The sequence below is a fragment of the Cavia porcellus genome, unplaced genomic scaffold, assembly GCF_034190915.1.
Source record: "Cavia porcellus strain 051 isolate PalLab524CR breed Dunkin Hartley unplaced genomic scaffold, mCavPor4.1 scaffold_29, whole genome shotgun sequence".
Taxonomy (NCBI): Eukaryota; Metazoa; Chordata; class Mammalia; order Rodentia; family Caviidae; genus Cavia; species Cavia porcellus.
The window spans coordinates 46,016,839-46,040,605 of NW_026947512.1; the positions used below are offsets into that span (position 1 = coordinate 46,016,839).

At 34.9% G+C, this 23,767-nt stretch overlaps 1 protein-coding gene across 1 annotated transcript in view; it reads left to right on the forward strand.

Annotated features, from left to right (window-relative positions):
* The first annotated feature begins 3,884 nt into the window (after nucleotides 1–3,884).
* The window catches only part of LOC100379225 (ADAM 5 protein precursor), a 108,392-nt gene continuing 88,509 nt past the window's right edge, over nucleotides 3,885–23,767 (forward strand). Inside the window, 10 exon segments of the mRNA NM_001173099.1 lie at nucleotides 3,885–3,978; nucleotides 4,841–4,920; nucleotides 5,896–5,951; nucleotides 7,390–7,468; nucleotides 7,742–7,818; nucleotides 8,617–8,794; nucleotides 9,669–9,734; nucleotides 16,635–16,706; nucleotides 16,885–17,051; nucleotides 17,958–18,039. Coding sequence (NP_001166570.1) covers nucleotides 3,924–3,978; nucleotides 4,841–4,920; nucleotides 5,896–5,951; nucleotides 7,390–7,468; nucleotides 7,742–7,818; nucleotides 8,617–8,794; nucleotides 9,669–9,734; nucleotides 16,635–16,706; nucleotides 16,885–17,051; nucleotides 17,958–18,039 — 912 coding nt within the window. The 5' untranslated portion in view covers nucleotides 3,885–3,923.

Below are 23,767 nucleotides of genomic sequence, written 5' to 3' on the forward strand. Positions count from 1 at the left end.
CCCCACGTTAGCTGGACTCAGGGGAAAGTGTGTGGGGCACTTTTGCCAGGTCACCCAGCCTCTGGAACCGATTTCACCCACCCATTTGCCTGCTCAGAATTCCTGAGTCTGGTGTACAGAAGATCTAATTGGCTTCTTTCTCTTGATGGGTTCCTCCCAGAAAATGTTTTATTTAGACACAGTGGAGTAATTCTGGGCTGTGAAATAGGATAAAGTTGAGACATTTGTAGAGAAATGGGTGCATCCTGAGACCATAATGTTAAATGAAGCAAATCTGATGAAAGATTTAAGCATTGTATAATTTTTCTAATATGAAAAAATATAGATAAAGACAAAATGAAAGACAGATATAAGAAAAAAAGAAAAATTTATTGAAATATAGCATGGACAAAGTATCTAAATGTGTATTTTGATTTAATCCCATTGTCTCATGGTGAATGTTTTTTAGCCTGTAATCCTGGTCATTAATCTGTATATATTATAATTAATTTTCTAAGATAAATAAATGAATGTGATACAAGCAAATAAAAGGCCAGAGGAGAGTCTGGGAAGATGGCAGAATAATAAGCAGCAGAGTAAATAGCCTCTCTGAGAGAAACAGTCCAGATGCTGGAATATAGCATCCTAGAGAAGACAAGAAGGAAAAAAGTGGGTCCCAGGAGGAAACTAAAGTGAGAATTGAAGCCCACTGAGAGAAAAAAAGAAAAGAAAACAATACAAAACAAAAACTTAAACAGAAGAAGGCCGTAGCTGGTGGTGCTTTCACCAGCACTGGAACTACCATGACAGAAGTGCTGTTGGAACCCATAGATGCACGGGTACAGTGAAGCTGGTGACTAGCAAGCCTGAAGGCCTTGGTGGGGAGATGTGATGGCAGAGGGGAGCAGCAGATCAGAGAACTGCACTGGTTGGCAGTGAATGTGTGGGACTCAGTTCTCAAGCAGGAGTGTGAGATTGGCCAGGTGCCATTTTGGAGTCGGGCTGTATAAGCCTGGAGACAGAACTGCAGCAGGCTTTGTTCAGCCACTCCTAACTTGGAGAAGACTGGTGGAAATTGCTTGGACTGAGTCCCGCCCCTCTGCATGGTCTAATAGTCACTGCCAAGGTTTCCCTAAAGCTATCCCTAACCAACCCCACCTGCCTGGTGCACACTAACATGGTAAAGACTCCCTGTGGTTAACCAGTCAGCCTGCCCCATGCCTGCTTATATTCCAGTAGCCACCAGCAAACTGGGGAAAGCAGCAAACAGCAAAAATACATAGCTAAAACACTTGAGAGTAATTATAACCAATAGAGGAAGTGCCAGAGACCCTGCTACACACTTGTTCAGAAGAAACCAGGAACATGACAACGGGAAGAAGCAAAAGGCAGTCCCTAGCCTCCAACCCAAGCAGTACTGGTCCAAGAGATGTAAACACAAAAGAGAAAGGGAGTTGAACACCTGCACTTTTTGAAGCAACCACAACTGAAATAAAGAAACAACTCCATGAAGCTATAAAAAACTTAGAACAGAAATACTGTCACAGATAAAAGAAGATATGAGAAGCAAAATAGAATTGCTAAGCACCTCTAAAGAAGACACATATGAAAGAATAGAGGAGCATAGAAGAAGGAGGGAAACCTTCAATGAAGAATATAAAAAAATTTAGAACACATGAAATAGATTCAAAGAGATTACCAGGAAATTAAAAAGCTGGCAAAACTGCTTGAAATAACTAAAGATAGACAATCAAACCCTGAAAACAGGTTTGCAGCTTGCAATTGTGAAAGGAAAGATCTCTTAAAAATTAACAAGGAACCAGGAAGTAACAATACAAAGGCTAGAAAGATGACAAGAGGATCTATTTTTAAAAATAAAAAAGTGAGTGAAGAAGCAGGGGTAAACACACATGAAATACAGAGGCTATTTACAGAAATAAAGAGAACTTTCCAAGCATAGGCAAAGAAAATGATATTCAGATAAATGAGACATACAGAATCCCAGCCAGCTACAATCAAAATAGATCTACACCCAGACATATAATAATTAAGATCCCAGAAATTCAACACAAGAACAGAATATTAAAAGCTGTCAGAGAAAAGAAATAGATCACCCATAAAGGAAAATCCATCAGAATCATGGCAGACTTCTCGACACAAACCATCAAATCAAGAAGAGTTTGGAGTGAAGTATTCCAAATACTAAAAGAAAATAACCTCCAACCCAGATTAATGTATCCCACAAAACTATCACTCAAAATTAACAGAAACAAGATATTTCCATGACAAAGAGGAACTGGGCGAGTTCGTGACCACCAAGCCAATCCTACAAAATATAGTGAAATATAGAGAGAGATAAAAAAAAGACCATGGTTTCATGAACAGTAGCAGAGGGGCCTCACTGAATGGGGCAGACAGTGGAATGAAGGGGAAAAGTAGACTACCAATGGCAGAAAAATAGCATGGCAGAGATGAGGCAGAGAAGGTTGGCCATAATCACTAATATGGCTGGCCTCGATTCACCAAGAAAAAGAAACACTGGCAGAGTGGATCAGGAAAGAGGGCCTATTAGTGTGCTCTATATAAGAAATATAAATAAATTTTGTCAAATTTTTTCTGTATTTCTATCAACTTAGTTGATATTTTTGTACATGTAGTCATATAAATACTACATTCTCCAAATTCAGTTATCTCTGTTCTCCATTCCTCTCATCCTAGTATTTTCATGTTTGAAAATCAGAATTGGGGTTATTTTTATCATTTTAATTATAAATCTACAGAAAGTTTACCCATTATTCCTTTAAGTGTTTTCTCTTATTTCTATTTTTTCTTCTCTTCTGGAATGCTGTTACATATCTAGATATTAATAACGATATTTCTACTCTTCTTAGCTCTTCATTTTATTTTTATAACTGTATTCTATTTTTTTCTGTTCTTTTCTAAGAGATTTCATCAACATGATACTCCAAATTCATTAAGCAACCATGTCCATTCTGTTTATTTCCTCTACCCTGAATTTTTCTCCTGGTCACTTGGTTCCTTTTGAAGATGATTAGTTTGTCATTCTGCTAATAACTTCCCAAAGTTTTTGGCATGATGGTAAAGTCATTTTAAAGTAATTTATAAAGATGTCTTCTGCATTATTTTTGCAGCAACATTATAGTAAATGTGTGAGTATGGCCTAATTTAACGTACTTACGAGGTGGGCTAGCAAAGGAAGGAGCACCTATGGCCTTTAAGAAATCAAACTTTCTGCTTCTAGTACAGAAATTAAAAAAAGCTAATTAAAGTAAAATCAGGACTGCAGGATTACAGAGGGTAGCAATAATAGCACCGGATACTGCACAAGATTTTTTGTAAGTCTGTATTTGAGCAGATATTATTTTATTATTTTGTTCGTCCAACAGTGAAATTGAAAGTCACAGCTATCAGCAGATCTTTTGTTGTTGTCCTTGCAAACATTTTTTTTGCCTGGCTCTAGCTCAGGGGCTTGGATGGTACCTATGACTGAATGAGCGCTGCTGCAAGCCTTGATAATTTGCATTTTGTTTATTTTCGAGACGGTAATTCCAAAGCCAGAAGTCTGACTAAAATATAAAAACAAAATCTTCACCAGGCACCCCTAACCTGAGAAGCTCGAAGCAACCTTGCTATCTTCAACAGCTGCAGTAGCGCTGCGGTTTCACACCGACAGCCCGAACTCACTCCCTCAGCAGGAGGAGGAGCCCCAGCCCCGCCCCGCCCGCCGGCCCCGCCCCACCAGACTGAAGTCCCCATTCGGCCAGCCGGCGCCCCGCCCCACCCTCTAGCCACGCCCACCATCTAGCCACGCCCACCCTCTAGCCCCGCCCCACCCGCCGCCTGCAGGCCCCAGCTGGGTCTGCGCTCGAGTCACATCGCAACCCCTCACCTGCAGTTCCAACGGGCTCTAGGACATCAGAGCCATGTTCCTTGTTTTAGTGCTTCTCACGGGCCTTGGGAGACTGTACGCAGGCAACAGTGAGTCCAGACGTGATCCCTCAGCGCAGTCCGAAGCGTCTGAGCGGTCTTTGTTCTCCTGGACAGGGCTGAGACTTTGCCTGGGTGCCTGCTGGCACTTTCTGCTTCCGGCCCCTTCCTCTGGGTACACGGGCAGAGAGACACCTCAAGGGGAGAACATTTGTACTTCTCGGGGCAGTTTTCTTATATATAAAACGGACAAAAATGAAATCTGTGTCCGCTACTCACTATAAAATTCTGCCCCCCTAGGAATAATTGTATCACCATTCATCTATGATTTTTCTGGTTCGTCAACTGCTGTCCTTTCACTGCTCCACTGAAGACTGTGTATCTAATATTCCACACTTTCCCAAAAATGATCTTACTTTCCTGTCGAATATGTATGTGGTTTCATACTGCCATGTCTTTGACTGCACTGTAATTTTGTACTTGCTATTAGCTTTGCTGAGCTGTTGAACTGCTGATTGTGTGTGTGTGTGTGTGTGTGTGTGTGTGTGACACAGAGAGAGAATAAAAACAGATATTGGCAAGGACTCAGAAATTTGTAGGTAAGAATTGTTAAAAAGACAGTGGAGCAGTGGAGACATACCTGTAATGTCAGCACTTGAGAGTTCGAGGCCAGTTTGGGCTGCATAGCCAATCTAAATTACATAGTGAGACCCTGTCTCAGGAGGAGGAGGAGTAGGAGAAGGGGGGGGGGAGAGGGGGAGGGGAAGAGAAGCGGAGGGGGAAGGGGTAGAGAGCGACATACACACAGTAGTTAAGAAGGATGTATGCATTATTTAAAAATAGCTGCCAGCTCAGAGAAACAAATGCCTAATTAGACCATACTTACCAAAATATTACTTATCTGTATTTTTAGATCCTCGTAAAACCTTTGTGCAGACCACAGTTCCTGAAAGGATTTCATCAGTAGATACAAGAAGACATCTAGAACATAATGTAATCGGGGAATAGTATTTTTATACCTTAGATTCTGTTAAGTTGCCTTTAAATGTCAAGTCCAAAGCTGCTGAGCACAGGCAGAAACATGTTGTGAATATGCTCTGACAGCTTAGAACATGTTTACAACAGCACATTGGGAAGGATATGAATATGTATAAAATGTTGTGTTCCTGTTTGCAAGGTCTTTAGGGATACTTTCTTAATTACTTTCTTACTGCTTGGACAAAATACTCAACAGCCATATGTTAAGGAAGAAAGGTTTATTATTTGTGGAAGTTTCAGTCCATAGTTGGCTAGCTCCAAAGCAGGGCAGCATAACAGAGGAGTGTGGCACTGGAGAAACAGTCCATGACTGGGTAGGCAGGAGGCAGCATCCAGCTTTCCTGTTTTTTTATTTTTTTATTCCATCTGGGTTAAAAGTCCATTGGTTGATGCCGCCCACATTCAGGGTGACCCTTCTTATCATCCACACTCAGAATTATGCTAAATCAGTCAGCCCAGTTATTACACACCTATAATCTGGTACCATCAACCCATGATCCAGCCACCTCCCACAAGCTCCCCCTGTGAGCCAATGAGGCTTTAGAGGAGCATCTTATTATAAACCAAAACGGATAGTACAAAATTTAAGGGAATAGCAAAAAACTGGGATTACCTTAACGCAGATTTAGAGTGAGGCCTGAGGTGAGTCGTACTGTTTGCCTTTGGCATGGTAGTCTGGTGGGAAAGATCTGCACCAAGGATAACTGAAAATCAGGTGAGTTTCTCCCCACAAATGAGGGCAGTGGTGAGGAGCAGGCACCTATTTGTCAATTTAGAATTTTGAAGTTTTAAATATCCACATAGGAAGTGAAATTGATACAACTGCAATATTTCTATTAACGTTATCAATCTTTTAAAACATAAGTTAAAGTAGATAATTTAGTATATACTATTTACAAGTGTTGGATTTTTGGGATACTTTTGTTCTAGGTTGCTTATAACATTACGCTAAAAGGAAAATCATATGTTGTCCGTCTTAAAAAAGAGTAAGTATGTAAAAAAAGCAGTAAGTATTTTTCCTTTAAAAGTTTCAATTCTTGGGTTTCTTGATTTTTAAACACTGTTATGCTAAGCATGATTTCAATTTAAATGAATAGATAGCTATTTTATAGTGGGAATTAGGGAAAGTTTTAGGTATAAGAAGAGCATAAAACATGAATTTGGAATGGATAAGTAGACATTCAGACACATTAATAGAGAAGCGGAATTTTATTATAAGGTGATAAATATGTAAGTAGTATTCTTTAGGAGTTTGAGAAGGCTTCTGAATAGAGAAAAGAGATGACTTGAGTATTGAGGGAAAGTACATAGGTGTCGATGGCCAGGAAGACATAGCGCAGGAGGCTCTTCTCTCCTGGAGAGAAGATGTAAGACTAGTATTTCTAGCATAGATAGCAAATAAAATGCAGCCAACCTGGAAGATAACACTAGAGAGAGCCACAGAGCTAGGAAAAATAACAGAAGAGTGAAGCTTAATATAAATCAAGTAATTAGACTGAGCACTCAGTTTTTAAATAAAAGTTAGAGGCCCAGTACAGTAATTATTTTAAAAAATATCCTTCAAATTTGACACACTCATGGTTATAGATGCTCTCCAGAGAAGTTCTGAGATGAATAAGAATTGAGAAATTGGAGCATATATGCATAGACTACTCTGGATAAAAAAAATCAGTTGAGAACTGAAAAAAAGTAAAGGGTATAGAAGACAACTTGCTTGGTGCAGTTATTTGGGATGGCAAGGTTTTGAACATAACTTCTAAAATAGTGTTAATATAAAAAACTTGGAGAGAGAAAGTGGGGAGAGATTGATGCTAATTGCAGGAGAGGAAGGGCATCTCTTTAGCTCATGGCATGGATAGGGCCTGTAGCACAGGGGTAATTGCCTGGGAAAAGGACTGATGGTGGAAACATGATCTGAGAGCCAGTGAATATGGCAGTCACGTGGATAAATGATAGGAGTGGTGTCAAGGTTTTGAATATTCACTAAAGGATACGAATAAAAATTTAGACCAAGCTTATTTAAGGAAGTCATGACTGAGCTAAGCTTAGTATATATGAATTTGTAGTGAGGCCAAGCAAATCTTTTTTAAAATTTAGTCCTAGCTCTGCATTTTAATTTTGAGATTTGAGTATAACTTCTGAAATCAATTATGGATAAAGACAAATATTTGGATACTCTGTGCAGGAAACTGGCACTTTGAGATACCTAGTAGTTTGAGTTGTTCACTGACCTGCATATCAGTAAAGTGTGTTACTCTAGTAAAATTGCCACCCTCAGTATGAGGTTTACGTGACAGAAATTATTTGGACAATAGGCTGTTCCAAGTAGTCGATCCTATTTTAAATTCCTGAATACATAGACAATGTGTACATGAAGAGCGTTTTTGTACTTCTTCTTCTTCATTTTAGCTTGTTTTTCCCTAGGTCATTTTTATCTTCAGGTTCTGTGATTTATTTTTATGACAACCGTGGTGTCCAACGTTCTCAGCCTTTGTTACCTGAGGTAAGTCTTAGGTTTTTCTTCTTCCAGATTTTTCATTTTGTATTTTATTTAAAAATATGAATAGTCTGTCCATACTGGAATATTCTTTCACACATTCAATGAAATCGGATACCCTGTATGCATTGCTTATTTCTGTCTGACATAAATTCATCTGATAATTGCCAGTCATATTAAAGTACTAAGTTAGGTAAAAAAATATAAATGATACATCTGGGGTATGCATTTCAAAAATAAGTCATCCATTTGCTTTTCTTTGTCTGTTATTTTTTGCAGATGGATTGCAGTTACAGTGGCTATGTCGCAGGCTTTCCACATTCTCGTGTGGTATTCGCGACTTGTTTGGGACTCAGGTTGTAGACTAAAGATAATGTCGTTTACCCATATTACATCCTCCTAGCCTATGAATGAATCCTCCATCTTTCTTTCCTAGTTCTGTAACCATCTTTCTATTTCAGTTCCTTAAGAATTTCATCAGAATTTGTAATAAATAGAATTGGTCACCCGGCAGCATCTATTCCTGATAAGAGGGTATTTGTTGATTTTGAAAGTTTTGAGAAATCTTGAATGCAGGGAGTATACATTGGTCACTTGATGCTTCTTTTCCAAAATTCAGTTTTTGTCCTAACCTCAGCTTGCTAGAATAACCTATAGTTCTAGAAACCCTGAACTGATGGTCATTTTGGCTCTCTCGTGGTTAAGCATGTAGTACTTCAGTTAGGTCACATAAACACATGATTTAGGACAGTAAGTATCAGAGAAAAATTAGGTTTACGGATGTTTGTGGAGTAAAAATTCATCATTTTATTTTACACATACCTAGTGTAACAGTACAAAGGTCCTAAGGCTGAAGAAGGAAGTGTCTACAGATGTTAAATAGGCTAATCTAGGAAGGGTCTGGAAAGGGCTGTGTAAGAACACAAACCCGTGCCATCACCATGCAATTTTTAAAATAATTTAAAAAATATTTGTAATAGAAAGCAACAAATGCCTTGTGGTCTGTTTCTGGTATAAGACCATAAGGAACAAAGAGAGAAAAATTGAAAACTGAAAGTGATTTTGAATTTGAAAGAGAGATTCTGGCCAAAATTTCTTGTAAGAAATTATAGTTTTGATAGAATTAATTCAAACTTTCTTTAATTCATATTCAGGGGAGTAATACAGTTCGAAAACGTCTCATATGCAATTGAACCACTGGAGGTTTTATCAGGATTTACGCACATGATCTATGAAGAAAACAACGATAACACCCATGTTCCTCTCTTTGGAAAAAATAATAGTTATGCTCGAATTCATAATTTAGAGAGTCAAGGGAGAAGGAGTGTACATGTAAGTGTTAACTCTCGTTTTATTTGTTTTGTATAGTTTTGTTACATGAAAACTGCTTTTATATCCAGGTTTGATTGCTGACTTGGTAATCTTAACGTTTTTCATGAAAGGTCTGCATGACTTTAAATGGAATTTCTGCTCATTGCCATGTTTAGACACAAGCTTAGCAAAATTAAACTCAGCAAGTAATCTTGGAAATACAATAGGACTAAAAGATACTACAACATTTTCACAAGTGGACTTTTCGATAATAAGTATAATATATTCATTTTCCTCTATTACTGAGATAATTTAGATCAAAATATTAAATGCTTGTTTCGTAAAGGTTCAAAGCTGCATAATTTCTTTAGTGGCTTAAGTAAGGTATGTGTGAGTAAAGCAGTGATGAGTTTTTCCTCCACAAATTAGTTTCCTAATAACTGGTAAAAATAAATCTGCAATACTAAAACAATTATCAGTATGGTTATTAGCCATACTAAAAATAAATGATTAGAAGACTGATACAGACATATAGAAAATACAAATATTAACATATTTGTTATTAATCATACTAATATATAGATTTATTAGTATACAGATTATCACAAGGATAAGAAAAGGAATGTTTTATGTTATTAAACTTAAAATTTAGTTTCAATTATTACAACAAAGAAAGATATCTGAGTTTCTTTACAGGTTGGAAATTCTCACTGAAAGTTCTTGCTAATCACAGCGCTTGTTGAGATAGAATCCTTACTAGTACCTATATTTTATATTTTAAAATAGCTCTGTTATATACTCAATAAGTATATATGTTTAGTTTATCTCTGAATATAATTTTAAGAGAAATTAAAGTTTTGTCGAATCCTCAAGATGCATTTTGTATATTTTTCAGAAAACTACAGTTTCCAAGCTATCCCCTCGATACATTGACATGTATATCGTTGTGAATAAAAATCTGGTATGTCTTAGTATTTTCATTATTATTTTTAAGTTATTTATTATCTGTCTTTAAGTTGATTCTAATGACTTAATGGAAATCAACCATTGTTATTTTGCATTTCTAGATAATACATTATAAAAATTATGAATAAAGCCAGGGATTTAGCTCAGCAGCATAAGTGCCTACCTGGAAAGCGTGCAGTCCTGGATTCGATTTCTAGTACCAAAAAAAAATATGAATAAAACAAACGTTATTAATTCCTTTATAGATAGGAACTCTTCATCTTACTTTTGTAAGATGAAGCATCTTCTTAAGTTTTACTGACTATTTTTCTTTTGTCAAAGAGGCTACACTCCCAGCAAATGGATGGATTACAACTTCTTCAAACCTTCAAACTCTACTTACAATAGTAATATTTAACTACCTCATCATAATTGGAGGCTGGTCACCATGACAAATAGGCTGTATTTCCAAGTAAAAGGAGAAAACCAATTATCTCATTTCTTCGTAGTTCTAGATAAAATAAACAGAAAGGAAAAAGTGAGCAAATTCATCATATTACAAGTTCATGACTATACTTCAAATTCCATGAACATTTAGGCTTTGAATAGATATTAGCATATTCAGTTAGGATTATCATCTATGAGGCTACATTTGGTCCATGTTATTTTAGTGGACACAAATAGTGTTTATCCTTGGAAGAATGATACTTCAAGTAGGATACCTTATGATTATTATAGATTAATATCAGTCATATATGATCTCACAATCCATAAGGAAGTAAATCACCATTGACAATAGCAAACAGAAAAAATGTAAAGCCCAAAAACAATCAGATACTAAATGTTTAAAATAGTTATAAAATAAAAATATTTTATTTTCTCTTAAGGGAGTCTGCTGCTTCCAAAAAGGGGAATATGAGTTAGAAAAGCTGAGCTAAATGTTAGCAGTCAGCAAAAATTAAAATTAATGATTCACTAAAGCATTGGGTGTATTTTAGTAGAGGTAAATTGATTCACTATACAGACAATGCACTTCCTATAACTGAATTTTTATAAAATTGCAAAACAATTATGAAAAAGCAAGAAGATATAAACATAATTATGAGAAAAGGTAATGAGCAGCAAGAAATGCATTATACACTTAGCATCTGTCTCAAATATGGGATGAAGCTAAAAGCTAGATTTAAAATGAAATGCTTGAACTCATCTGTGTCAGTAATTATGACACAGTCACAGATAGCAGTGCTATTAAAACTGAAAGAAAAAGATTAAAAGCAGAGAAAAAAATCATACAACAGACATACATACATTCTGCCTACAACTGACATCCTAAAATATTTTACATAAATAATGAACATAGAAGACTGGAAAAATACGGCATGAAAAACACAAATTTTAAGACATGGTTGTGGCTAGATTACTTTCAGACAAAGTAGACCATCAGACAACTGTAAACTAAGCTATCTATCCCAGCAATGCTCCAAAATTTAGTGGCTTAAAACAAAAACAATTTATGTATTTGTTTGGGAGCGTAGAGATCTCTACCCTTTTATCCATCTCAAATCCTTTTCATCTAATTAGCTGTGTTTTGTTGATAAAGTTATTTTTTAAATGCCATGAGCTTTTTTCCTGTGCGAAATTACTTTTTAATTTTCTTACTAAGTTTTTTTTAAAAACTAAGATTTCAGAGGCACAGGCATACATGTAAAGAAGTATTGGCTATTCATTCAAATAAAATATAAATTGCTCTGAGGATGCCAGTGGCAGGCATGAGGACTGTCTTTGCTGCAATCAGGGACAAATTTTCTGAGGCAGATCTGCTAGTGACATTCTAAAAATGGCCTATTAGTAGGAAAATGCCCAGAATTCTCATTTGATTTCTCCTTCCTGTTTCTTTTTTGTCTTCTCCAGTAGTCTCTCTTCAAATAGACTGTGTTTGAGCTGCTTCTTGCTCCTGTCTGATTTACTCTGTTGTTGATTCCTTCTATCATATGTTTTATTTTTCAAGTCCTGTTTGATTTTCAAAAATTGCTTCTCTTTCTCTGTTAAATTTCTGTTAGAATATTGCTCTCTTGAAATTCAGTGAATTTACTTTAAAACAGATGTTTTAAATTCTCATTTGAGACTCCGCCCATTCTGTCTGATCAGTTTCTGCTTTCCTAATTTGAATGTCAGGTGCCTGACAGCTATCGATGTTTGCTGGTGTAAAACATCATTTGAACATTGAACAGTAAGGGTATTTATTCCAATATTTGTAATCTGGCTTCATGCCTTTTTTTTCTAGAATGTCAAAGAGACTGCTTATTCTATCTGAGCCTGTTGTCATTTTTGTTAGTGCAGCTCAAGATGGTACCCTAAGTCCAGCTTTGCTGAGAGTCTGCTGTTGGTGTTTTGGCAGTTTCACTCCTAGAGGGCAATTCATCCCAAGTCTACAGCTGATGTGCTATTCAACATAAATTGAGGGAGGGACTAAAAATAGGTAATCTATTATTATATGCTGGGCCTAGAGTTGGTCTGAAAGTTTCATCCATAGCCACTGATCAGTAGTCAACAATGTAGAGACTTAAACTAGCTTTGGGTAGAACTAATGTATACAGGAATAGCCTCAAGACCTCTATGCTATGTCTGTGGCCAAGAATGTTGAGCATTTCATCACACATTGAAATCATAGCACCCTCACACTAGCACAACACTCTGTAACACAGAGGCACATACTGCTACTGGCTGCTGACTGCTGAGAAGCACTTGTGGCCCTAAAACAGTGCAACCAGCCACAGGTAATGCCAGCTAGACTAGAAATCACACAAACTGGGGTTGTGTGTTAATATTGGCATAGTTTGTTGTTTTATTATTGCGGAATTATAGTAGATACTGGTAGTAAAGAAAGAGAACTAGAAAATCTCCATTTATTGCAAGTTGAACATTTTAATCATCTATGATAAGAAGAAATATAGAACTTAGAAGCATATGGAGTTAAAATCAATATCATGCGCAAAAAGGAGACCTTTGTATGCAGTAAATAAACCCTCAATATGACAATTTCACACTTATGGAAGAAAATTTAAATGGGTTTAAGGGCAAATAGAGAAACATAGAAAAGGAAGAGATTAGATGCAAGGTAAAAGAGAAACAGAAGCAAAGGAAGATCACACAAACTTTGGGAAACTTTGCAAAAGACAGAAGGGAAAGAGAGAAGGAAAAAATAAAAACAGGAATAGAACAAACTAACAACAACAGAAACTCCCCTGGAAACCATTTTTATATTCATATAAAAACAAGAATAATGAAAAATATAAACAAAAGAGCAAACAAATAAACAAGATATTAAATAAAAAAGGAAAGAAAAAAGAAAAACTATTCTCTTGAAGGTGTGTGTCTCCTGCCACTGATAGCCTGCATGGTCAGAGTCCAGATTCATGTGGTTTAATCCCAGCAAGCCAGCCACAGCTCCACAGTGAGGTAGTGGATAATCCCAGTAAGCTTGCACCCTTATTTCCAGTGAAGTTCAGGCTGGCCTCAAGTTGCAAGGCTGAAATCAGACCAGCCCAGCCCACAGCAACCACCACACTTTCTGTGTTTTAAACGTGGCTGGAAGCCACGAGGTGGAGCCAGCAGCAGCTCTGACTCAGGAGCTCTTTTGGGCTGGCTCCAAGATGACTGCCTTCCTCTCTTGCCTGACATCTGATTAGGAACAGAATCACCGGTCCCTGCAGTCTGACTCCACTGGTGCGCCTCTCAGTGCAGGCCTCTGAGGTTGCCGGTCATCACTGCAGAGGCAGATGCAAGCCACCCATTTCCCCTACAATGACTCTGGACTCCAGAAGGAAAGGTTGCAGGCGGCCTCTTCCTCCTCCATTGAAGTTTCTCTCTTGCCTTCAATTTTTTCTTCAGATTAGAAGATACACTTTTAATAGCAGCAGTAAAAATATAATCTTAGGGATATACTTAGAAGAAAAATGTAAACCCAATGTTTGGAAATCTGTATACTATTCCAGAAAAACAAACAAACATAAACAATTAAGAAGTGTTTATGTTCTTGGATAGAAAGTACCAACAATGTAAAGAATGGATTCTCCCTAAGTTAATTTAAAAATGTAATGAAAATATTAAAAAGTAATAAAATTAAAATTAAGTAAAAGTAATAAATGTAACAAAAATATACATCATTTTGGATAGGAAAAAGTTCGCATGGGGAAGTGACTCCGGTAAGACTGGAAGATAATTACTCCAGCAGATTATTTAATGATATAGCAATAAAGTATCTTCATGAGAAGTCCAGAATCCAGTTAAAAAGTTACAGTATCCAGATAAGAACAATACCAAGATAAGTCACACAGAAATAAGTAAGCAGAACAATTTCACTCTATGTGCATCAGCCCTTCCCCCAAGATAGCATGGCTTAGCGCCAAGAGAAATATGACTCTTTGTTGAGTGGTGGGAGCATTTGGTAACAGTCCAAGATTGATGGCCTTTCAGTATTCCCTAAAGGAATGGTTTCTGGTTCACATAAATGGTTCAAAGAGCTGACATAGTCATGTGACCTGGGCATCTTTTGCAGGCAGCATGAATCTGTAAAGTACAGAGCAGGCGTTGACCTGAACCCTCTAATTCAGGAGGGAAGGGGGAATAGATCGTGGTGCCATTGTCCCTGGTCTTTCAGTGCAACTCTTGAGAGGCTGTTTTCTGTCCCACCTCACAAAGGACACTAGAGAAACTGTTCTGGCCTGGCTGCCAGCAGTTTTGGTGGATAAAGCTCTAAAAGGTTCAAAGTAGGTGAAGCACTGTAGCTGCTGCTTTGGTAGCATGGACGGAAAAGTAGGGTACGGCTCTGCTGTACCTAGCTCTGTAGTATCACACTGAGTGTCCGTTTTGTATTTTACTTCATGCAGAGCTTTAATGGAATTAGCACAGTCAGACATTTAAGGCAGAAAGAGATTGTAGCCTCCAGGAAGAAAGAAAAAACTAGATTCCTGGAGACACTGAGACATGCAAATGGTCCACAGTATGTGAAAAGGTGCTCAAGATCATTAATCATCAGGCAGTTTGTAAATGCAAGTTATCTCATGGCTTCTATTGCACTATGTCAGTGTTGCTAAGGATGAGGACAAAAGAAATATCCATTGTACAATGGTGATGGAGAACAGTATGGAGGAGCTTCCTCAAAAAAAAAAAAAGAATTATCACATGATGTAGCTTTCAGAGTTATGTGTTTGTATCCACATGAATTAAAATTACAATTTGAACATAATATATGCACACTCATGTTTATTGAAGCACCTTTTTCATAATATCCAAGATAAGGAAACAACTTTGATGCCTATCAAAAAAATAGAGAAAGAAAAGGGGGAATGGACACACAGTGAAATACGGAGCTTCAAAAAAGAGGGAAATTCTGTATCCTATGATAGTGATGGACCCAGCTGATACTGTGTTTGAATAAGTGATCCATGTTGGGTTACGATGGTTTCCAGGGATGTTAGGGAAACAGGGAGCTGCTGCTATACAAAGTGTCAGTTGTACAGGGTGAATAGGTTTTAAGAGATCAGCTCTACATTATGGTGCCTGTTGGCGATAATGCTGTGGTCTGCATCTGAACTGCTGTTGAGGGTAAATTTCACATTAAATATTATTAGCAAAATGAAAAAATGGTTCCCGTAAAAACAACATTTCTGAGTAGGTTAGCAAGTACTGAATAAAAAAAAGAATTAAGCTGACAATATTAGATTGACATTTTATAGATCATTTTAATTAATAAAGATAAACAGTGACTATCATTAAAATAAAAAAGTCTGATAAGCATGGTATACAAAACTCTGTAGATGAAGCTGAGTGTGATAATGCAACCTTTTAATCGCAGAATTCTGAGAAACTAAGGCAGGAGTGCTGCAACCTCAGCCTGGCCATGAGGAGACCCTGTCTCAGAATAAACACATTTTTAAAAAGGGCTGAGGATGCATTTCAGTTCAATCCCTCGTATTGCATCACAAAATAAAATCAATCAACCAGGCAATCTAAATTATAAAAATAGCTCTTTAATAATTATCAGTATTGGAAAAATTTTCTTAAAAAATAAAATTTGATCTATAATTCCAATCAAAATGAAACCATATAAGTATTAGTATTAGAGAATGTATGCATTTAATGTTATCAAGTCTCTTCTTATCACTGCTCTATTTCAAAATTTTGATATTTTCATTTCATTTTGTCTACTGGAATTTTGAAGCTTTCTATGATCCATGGATTACTAAGAGGTGTGGTGTTTAGTGATATTTTTCCTATTATCTTTTTTATTTTGTTTTATTGTTATGGAACACATTCTGTATGATTTGAATTCTTTTAAATTCATTGAGCTAAGTTTTAGGCTAAAGATATTATCCACCTTGGTATATGTTGCATAAATGCTTAAAAAATGAGTGTTCTGCATTTGTAGAGTGAAAGGTTAGGTATGCTGATACTATAAGTTTGTGGTATGCTGAATTCTTGGTAATTTTTACTGTGCTCTAGAAGTTGTTGAGAGAGGCATTGAAGTTTCCAAAATTATTTGTAAATATTTCTATCTCTCCTTGGTTTTACTATTATTGTACAAAAACCAGACACTGGATTTTCAGCAGGTCTCAGCTCTTGTGAAGATAGATTGGTGAATGAATGGCGGTTTAAATCAGAATCATTAATGGGGTTACAATCACTAGAGCAACTTCATGTCCTGTGACCCTCAGTCTCAAGTGTATGAAATATTCCTAAAATTGCATTATTGAGTGCTTTTACCAAGTCGCTATTTATAAATCATTTTTAAATTTTCTGCATTTCAATTGAATGTAGTCTTATGGCTACTTTAGAGTCCAGCAATTGTATGTGTAAAGAAATGTGATGTATTCATTACATCCACTTGTTTTTACTAATAATTTCTCTTTTTCAGTTTGATTATTTGGGGTCTGACATAAAGACTGTAACCCAGAAGATTATTCAGGTCATTGGCCTCGTTAATGCTGTGAGTCTTCAAAATCATTTTATTTTATAGATTGTAAAAATATAGAATTTATGAACTAATGTGTGAAATATTTGTTGAGCTCTTGACTATGTAATCAAAATACTGTTAAATATATTTTATAAAATTTCAATGTAACTTTCAAGTTTATTTAAAATTTCTCATTTATTTTTTCATTTAGATGTTTACCCAATTAAAACTGCATGTTCTAATATCTTCCATTGAAATCTGGTCACGTTCAAACAAAGTCACAAACACACGGCGTCCTGATGATGATTTATTTAGGTTTTCAGATTGGAAACGTAAACATGTTAGTCTCAAATCACATTATGTTGCATACTTATTAACGTAAGTATAATATCCTGCATCTTGTAACGTAGAAGGGATAACCTAAAAAAGCTTAATATGTGAATTATTAAAAATAAGGGTTTACTTTGTAACCAATGTGTTCTACAATTCCACAGAAATCATGGCTTGTGAAAAAGGTAGATTCCTTGTCCTCAAGGAGCTAATGTGATGAAAACTTTAAAAAGTTTTTTATCAGCAGCACAAATGTACAAAAGATGTGCCTGGGATTGAGGCAGCACAGTGCCTGCTTCGCGAGTGTGACGTTGTGAGCCAATATACACTAAAGAGCTTGTGTTTATCAGACTGTACCATGTACTTAAAAATTTAGGAAGGCTGGTTAGCTGTTATCTGTTTCGACCACAGTAAAAAAATTTTTTTAAAGTATTTAAAAATGCAAAGTTACATAAAGAGAAATAAAGTAATGAAAACTAAAAATGAATGGTGTAATTTCCTTTGGTTTATAATCTTTTATTACCTGTTACCAAATTTCTGTATTTCTGTCTCTTACCTAATGGATAAAAATTTTATTTCCTAATAAAATGAATATATTGAATTGTCATGCTCTCTTGAATCTAAAGTGCAATAATATTCATTTTTAGTAAATAAATATTTATATCATAGACAATTGAAATTTTTGGGTTGAAATATTTAAGAAACAAGAATGAAGACTATAACCATTAGTGTAATAACATTTTATATGAATTAAGTCTTGTTCTGTTCCTGAATGTTTATCATCCAAAATTAATTTACTGAAATATTTGTTAACATTGTGAAGGTTTGAGAAAATGTACAGTATAGTTCATAGCAGCAACAGTAATTGTTGATTAATGTTTGCTATTATGAAGCTTATCGTTAGTAATATGAACTTAGTAAAATGCATTTATGAGTAAAATTCTTGTGTTTTAGTTTTGACAAGTATCCCGAGTCTATAGGAGCCACATTTCCAGAGAATATATGTAATGAGGAGTATGCTTCAGGAATTGCTGTGGTATGTAATTATTGTTTAATTCACTGTTACTATTTTTATGCTGTAAAATTTTCTAAATATTTTAAATCATGAATGAATCTAGTTTTAGTTTTCTCATTCTTTTATAGCTTTTATATTAGTAATTTGAAACAATTAAAATGAAACAGCTTGTCACTGCCTTAAAGAAAGAGTATTTTCAAGATGAATTGATCATAATATACTGGGTTTCAAAAGCATATTTCATCTTCATAAATCCATTTTTTTGAACAACAACATGCTATGCATCTTTTGCTGTATAATCACTGCAGTTATGTTATCAAACATCATTATACACTTTATTAAATTGGACATATATTTTTTTCTAGGTAATTGTGTGAAATTCCTTATTGTACATTGAGAAGAAGCATATTGCTGTAGTACAGGGTACTGATTAAACTATAGATTTACAATCTATAGTTTTGTGGGGAAAGGGAGAAAAAATTCTTTCTATAGGGTCATCTTCCTTTACAAATTATATAAATTAGAACAGGAAAGTAGCACTTCACAAAAAGAAGTCTACATTATGACTTTTATGTTGATTTATTTGTTGTTTTTCAGTGGCAAGTACAAAGAAGCAAATTTTCATTGCTAGATTAGTTAAATCTAAAGGTAGTTCTGATGTATGTTTGCTACATTGCTATAAAAGACATTTGGTTGATTAGTGCAGTCTTAAAGCGGCTGTGTGGTTATTTGTTTCAATAATAATTTGATGCTTCCAAGGGACTTGTTTCATCCTAATTCTTCACTTTTTTCATCTCTCTACCACGAATTAAGAAGAGTCAATAAACAGTTGTTTGGACCTTTATTACTATTGATAATTACATTTAAATTTTATTTTGCTTGGCTGAGTTCTTTTACATTCAGTGTGTATATATTTATGTGTGAAAAGCAAACAAAGCAGATCATAACAATTATTTAATAGAATTAACATAAATGTTTTCTTGATACCATTCTTTATACTTTAATTTCAATGCATTAATTTTGATACATATTTTTGTAATAAAAATTGGTAAAGAAAAAATGAATCTATGAATTGAGTGTTATAGAATGGCAAATAATATATATACATGAATTAATTATATTTTGTTTCTACTTGCAAGTTTAGAAAGTTGAATTTTATTGTAATCCCAAATATTGTGTACAATCATCCAAGTATTATAATCCCTTTTCTAGTCTTCCTCACAATCCAAAAGTCATATTTACAATCACATGAGATGTTACTGGAATCCCAGCAAAGTAATTCCAATCTACCACCTCCAATGCAACCCACAGCGAGAGTAAAGACACCAAGACATATTCCAAGTTAAGGGCAGCCAAGGGGTCCCACGTCCAATTCTCGTGAGGATGTGCTGAAAAAGACCCTGATCCTAGGCCTCTACCAGAATTTATTATCTTGTGAAGAAGGGGGTAGCTCGAGGATGAGTGACAGTGAGGATGGTGGAAATTATATAAGCAACTTGAGCTGGCTAGCTAGGTAGGGAGAAAAGCATCTCTGCAAAATGCAGAGATAAGGATAGGCAGAAGGATCAATTTGCATAATTCAATTAAGGTAGCAACTGAATCGTTTTAGGAGGCTGCTGCTTTGGTTTCTGACATGTCAACTGTTGTGCCCTGGGCAGTCATAGCTTCTTTACCCTGAAGCTCACACCCGGTTGACATTCCTGGAGCTGACTGGCTCTACCATTCCACTGTGATTACATAATTTAGAGACAGCACTATGCGAGAAAACGGGAGACTGTCTGATGGCTTTAGAGGTTACATACGGGTACCTGGCTAGACTTATTTGCAATACTTAGAGCCAATTGAAGAGAGGAGGAAATACCATAGTCAGCTCTCTATGCATCAGTATAAGGAAATACGTCTCAATAGCATCAAAGTTGTAGCAATTGTTCTGCATCAAGGGGAGTCACTCAAGTTGTCTTCCACACAATTTTATGGTGATAGATATCAATCATAATGTAAAATGTTTTAAAGTTAATACTTTTCTTCAATACAGTGGTTTGTTAAGGTCCTTTAATCTTGTTCTTTGACAATATTATATATAATATATACATAAATGTATATTTGCATTTTCAAATAAATTTTAAAATCAGCTTGTCCAGTTATACACACGTGTGTGCACGTGCGCACGCGCGCACACACACACAGAATGAACAAAATGGGACAAGTGGGATGCTTAATTTGGGATGATCTGCCATCTTGACAATATTGGGTCTTTCAATCCACTGACATGATTATTCTGTGTTTTGATGTCTTTTAAATATTCTCTAACATAATTTTATAGTTTTGAATCTAGAGGTTTTGTAGATCTCTAAACTGATTCTTATGAACTTTATAAATTCTGATACTATTGCAACTTGCATTGATTGTTCAATTTTATTTTCAGTTTTTCTTTGCTAGTGGATAGAAATATATTTGATATACATTTATTGACATATACATGCATGTAAATATTCCATAATCTGACTGAGTTTATATGTGCAATCCATTACATTTTTTATTCCTTTAGATTCTCAGTACACAGCATCATTTTTGTTTATGAACAAATATAATTTTACTGATTATTTTTGTTCCCTTATTGAATTTCCTTAACTTCTAGAACCATGTTTAATAGAAATGATGAGAAAGAACATCTTTTCTTTCTCCCACATAGAAATGTATGGAGAAAATGTTCAATATTTTTTTCAGGAATGATGAAGCTAACTATGTTATGTGTGTATATAAGGTGTATATATGTTTCCTTGTCAGATAATGATAGTTTCATCCTGTCTTTTGTCTGCTATGAATTAATATCATGAATGACTGAATATTGTCAGGTGAATTTTCTTCTTTAACTGAGATGTTCATATCTTTTTTTCCTTCTTTTTAGTAAATATAATGACTATATAAATTGGTCCTATTTTATATTCATTATTCTAATTGATCATGGTAGATTATTTTTTCATCTTGATGAATTTTATTTGATACTGTTTGTTAAGGATTTTAAGAAATTATTTCTTATATTGGCTTTTCTTGTGATTCTTTGTCACATTTTTTGTACTAAGGTTGTGATTGTCTTATAGAAGAAGTAGGAAATATTCACCTTTATTAATGAAATAGTTTGCATAATATCGATCATTTCTAATTAAATTAAACAATTTTACCTGTCAAACTAAAAGAAGAGATTTTCTTTGTGGAAAAATTTAAATTAAGAAGCCAATTTATTCTACATTTACAGGACTATTCAATTTGTTTCTTTCTGTGTGGATTATGATAAATTGTTGTTCTGTTAAAAAAAAAGTGTGCATTTTGTTAGTACAACAAAATGGTTGGTATGGTTTCTCATGATCTCCTTTCTCCTGTGGTAGGATATGTAGTGATATCCTCTTTGTCTTATTTTGAGATTGGTCTTTGTAGGAATTTATCAATTCTTTTATATTTTTTAAAATGACTAAAACATGACTTGATTTTTGTTTTTTACTTTATTGATTTCTTTTGTTCATTGACATCTTCATTCTAATTTGCTAGGGTTGATATTGCATTTTCATTTTTAATTTTAAAAGCAGAAATTTGGATAAGGATTTATTTGAAAAACCTTAAAATGCAAGCATTTAAAGCTATGAATGTTTTATTACTGTCCAGTCAACTATGTCCTATTTTCATGCTTCATAATTAAGTCCAAAGTATTTTATAATTTCCTTTCATTTCTCATTTGGCTTGAGATGAATGTGTTGTTATATTTCTAAATATTTGTGAATGTTATCTTTTGCTGATATTTTGTCATGTGATTCACTTATAATACATTCTGTACTATTATATCCTTAGACATTTGTTTTGATTTTTTATACCTCAGCATATGATCTGTATCAGCACATTTTTCAAATATGTTTAAGCAGAAGATGTATTCTTTATGTAGTTGCTAGGTATAATGTTCTATAAACATTTACTATGCTGAGTTGATTAACAGTTTTAGATTTTTGTCTGCTATTAAAAATTAATGTATTATTGGTAAAGCCATCATAAACATATTCTCTTCATTCTTTCTATCAATTTCTGATGCATACACCTGGATGCTCTGATTTTCACTGTACAAATATATAGGAATGTTATGTATTTTTGGCACATCTGTCCTTCTATCCTTATGCGGTATCCCTCCTTTTTTTTTTTTATCACTCTTTGCTTTGAAAACTGCCTTGCCTGGTGCTAGTACAGCTTCTTCACATTTATACTGATGCATGGCATATTTTTCCCTCTTCTCCTTCCAACTTCATTTTTAAGCCTGCATTGTTAGTAATTATGCCTATTTAAAAGTCTATTCTGCCAATATTTGCTTTTAGCTCAGTTTTTTATTTACCTCATAACATTTAATGTAGTTATTAAATTTGAGCATAGGGATATAAATTAGCTATTTGTTTCTCACTTGTGTCCTTTTTTCTTTAATTTTTTTAGTTATAATAAAACATATGTGTTTATATATCAGAATCTGTTAAACTGTTATTATACCACTACATACACTTATTCAACATCAGTATAATTCCATTTCACATCTTTTAGGTCCAAATGTAATTGTATCACTCAAGTGCATTTGTATATATAAAATATATATTTTACAGTCCCCATGAAACAGCTAAACTTTTGCCCCCTTTAATTTTGAAATGCTTTTCCAAAGAATTAGGAAAAGAAAAAAAACTATACCAGTATTAGACCTTTTTCATTTTTAAATTTTAATTTGAATTTCATTTTATCAGCAGAAATATGGAGGAATGTTTATGCTCCTTGTAGAAAGTTGGTGCACAACAAACCCTACTTTCTTTTTCATCTCATTTATCTTCCCTTTCTTCCCACCCTCCAACCTCTTGATCCCCTTGCTTTTTAGATTTTCTGTTCTAATCTGCCTTCTTCTTCTGTGTTATATATCTTTGTTGAACTACATGCTATTGGTCATTGTGCATTCAGTTTACTTTTTCATTTTTTCCCGTGTTTCATCTGAGATAATTTTGAGTACTGTTGTCCATGCTACTATAGTTTCAATTAGGTTCTTATGCATACCCAATAGATTTTATAGTTCTAATAATGTGCTTCCTAATTCCCAATTGGTTTTATTTTTTAAAACATTACTAATTAATGAAAAATTAAAAGTGATATATTGAAATATGATTAATAAAAAATAAAGTGATGTGCACATCAAGTGTATACAACTTGGTGAATCTGTAAATGTGAAGTATATTCATCCCCTCAGCAAAACTCTTTCATCCTGTAGAATTGTTAGTTCATGATACTCACATTTAAAATAAACTCTTTCCTCTTAAGTTTTAACTTTTTTTTTTTTTTTTTTTTTTTTTTGGTCTTTTTCGTTTTTATCGGTACCAAGGATTGAACTCACGACGGCCTGCTTGCAAGGCAGGCGCTTATGCCGCTGAGCTAAATCCCCAGCCCTCCTCTTAAGTTTTAAATGCACAGCACAGTGCTGTTACCCGTTGACACTATGCTGCATACGTAGTAGAGCTTTAGAATTTACTCATCTTATGTAACTGAAACTTTGTGCCTTTGATCATCACTTCCCAGTTGCCTCTTCCCTTCACCCCTCTCAGAAGTCTACTCAGTTTGCCTATTTATTTTATTTTATTTTTTATGTCGATTAGTGCATGTTTGCTGTACGTGATTACATTCATTGTGGGAATCTGCGTACACACACAGAACGTATTTTAACACTTTTTACTTCCCCCTGCCT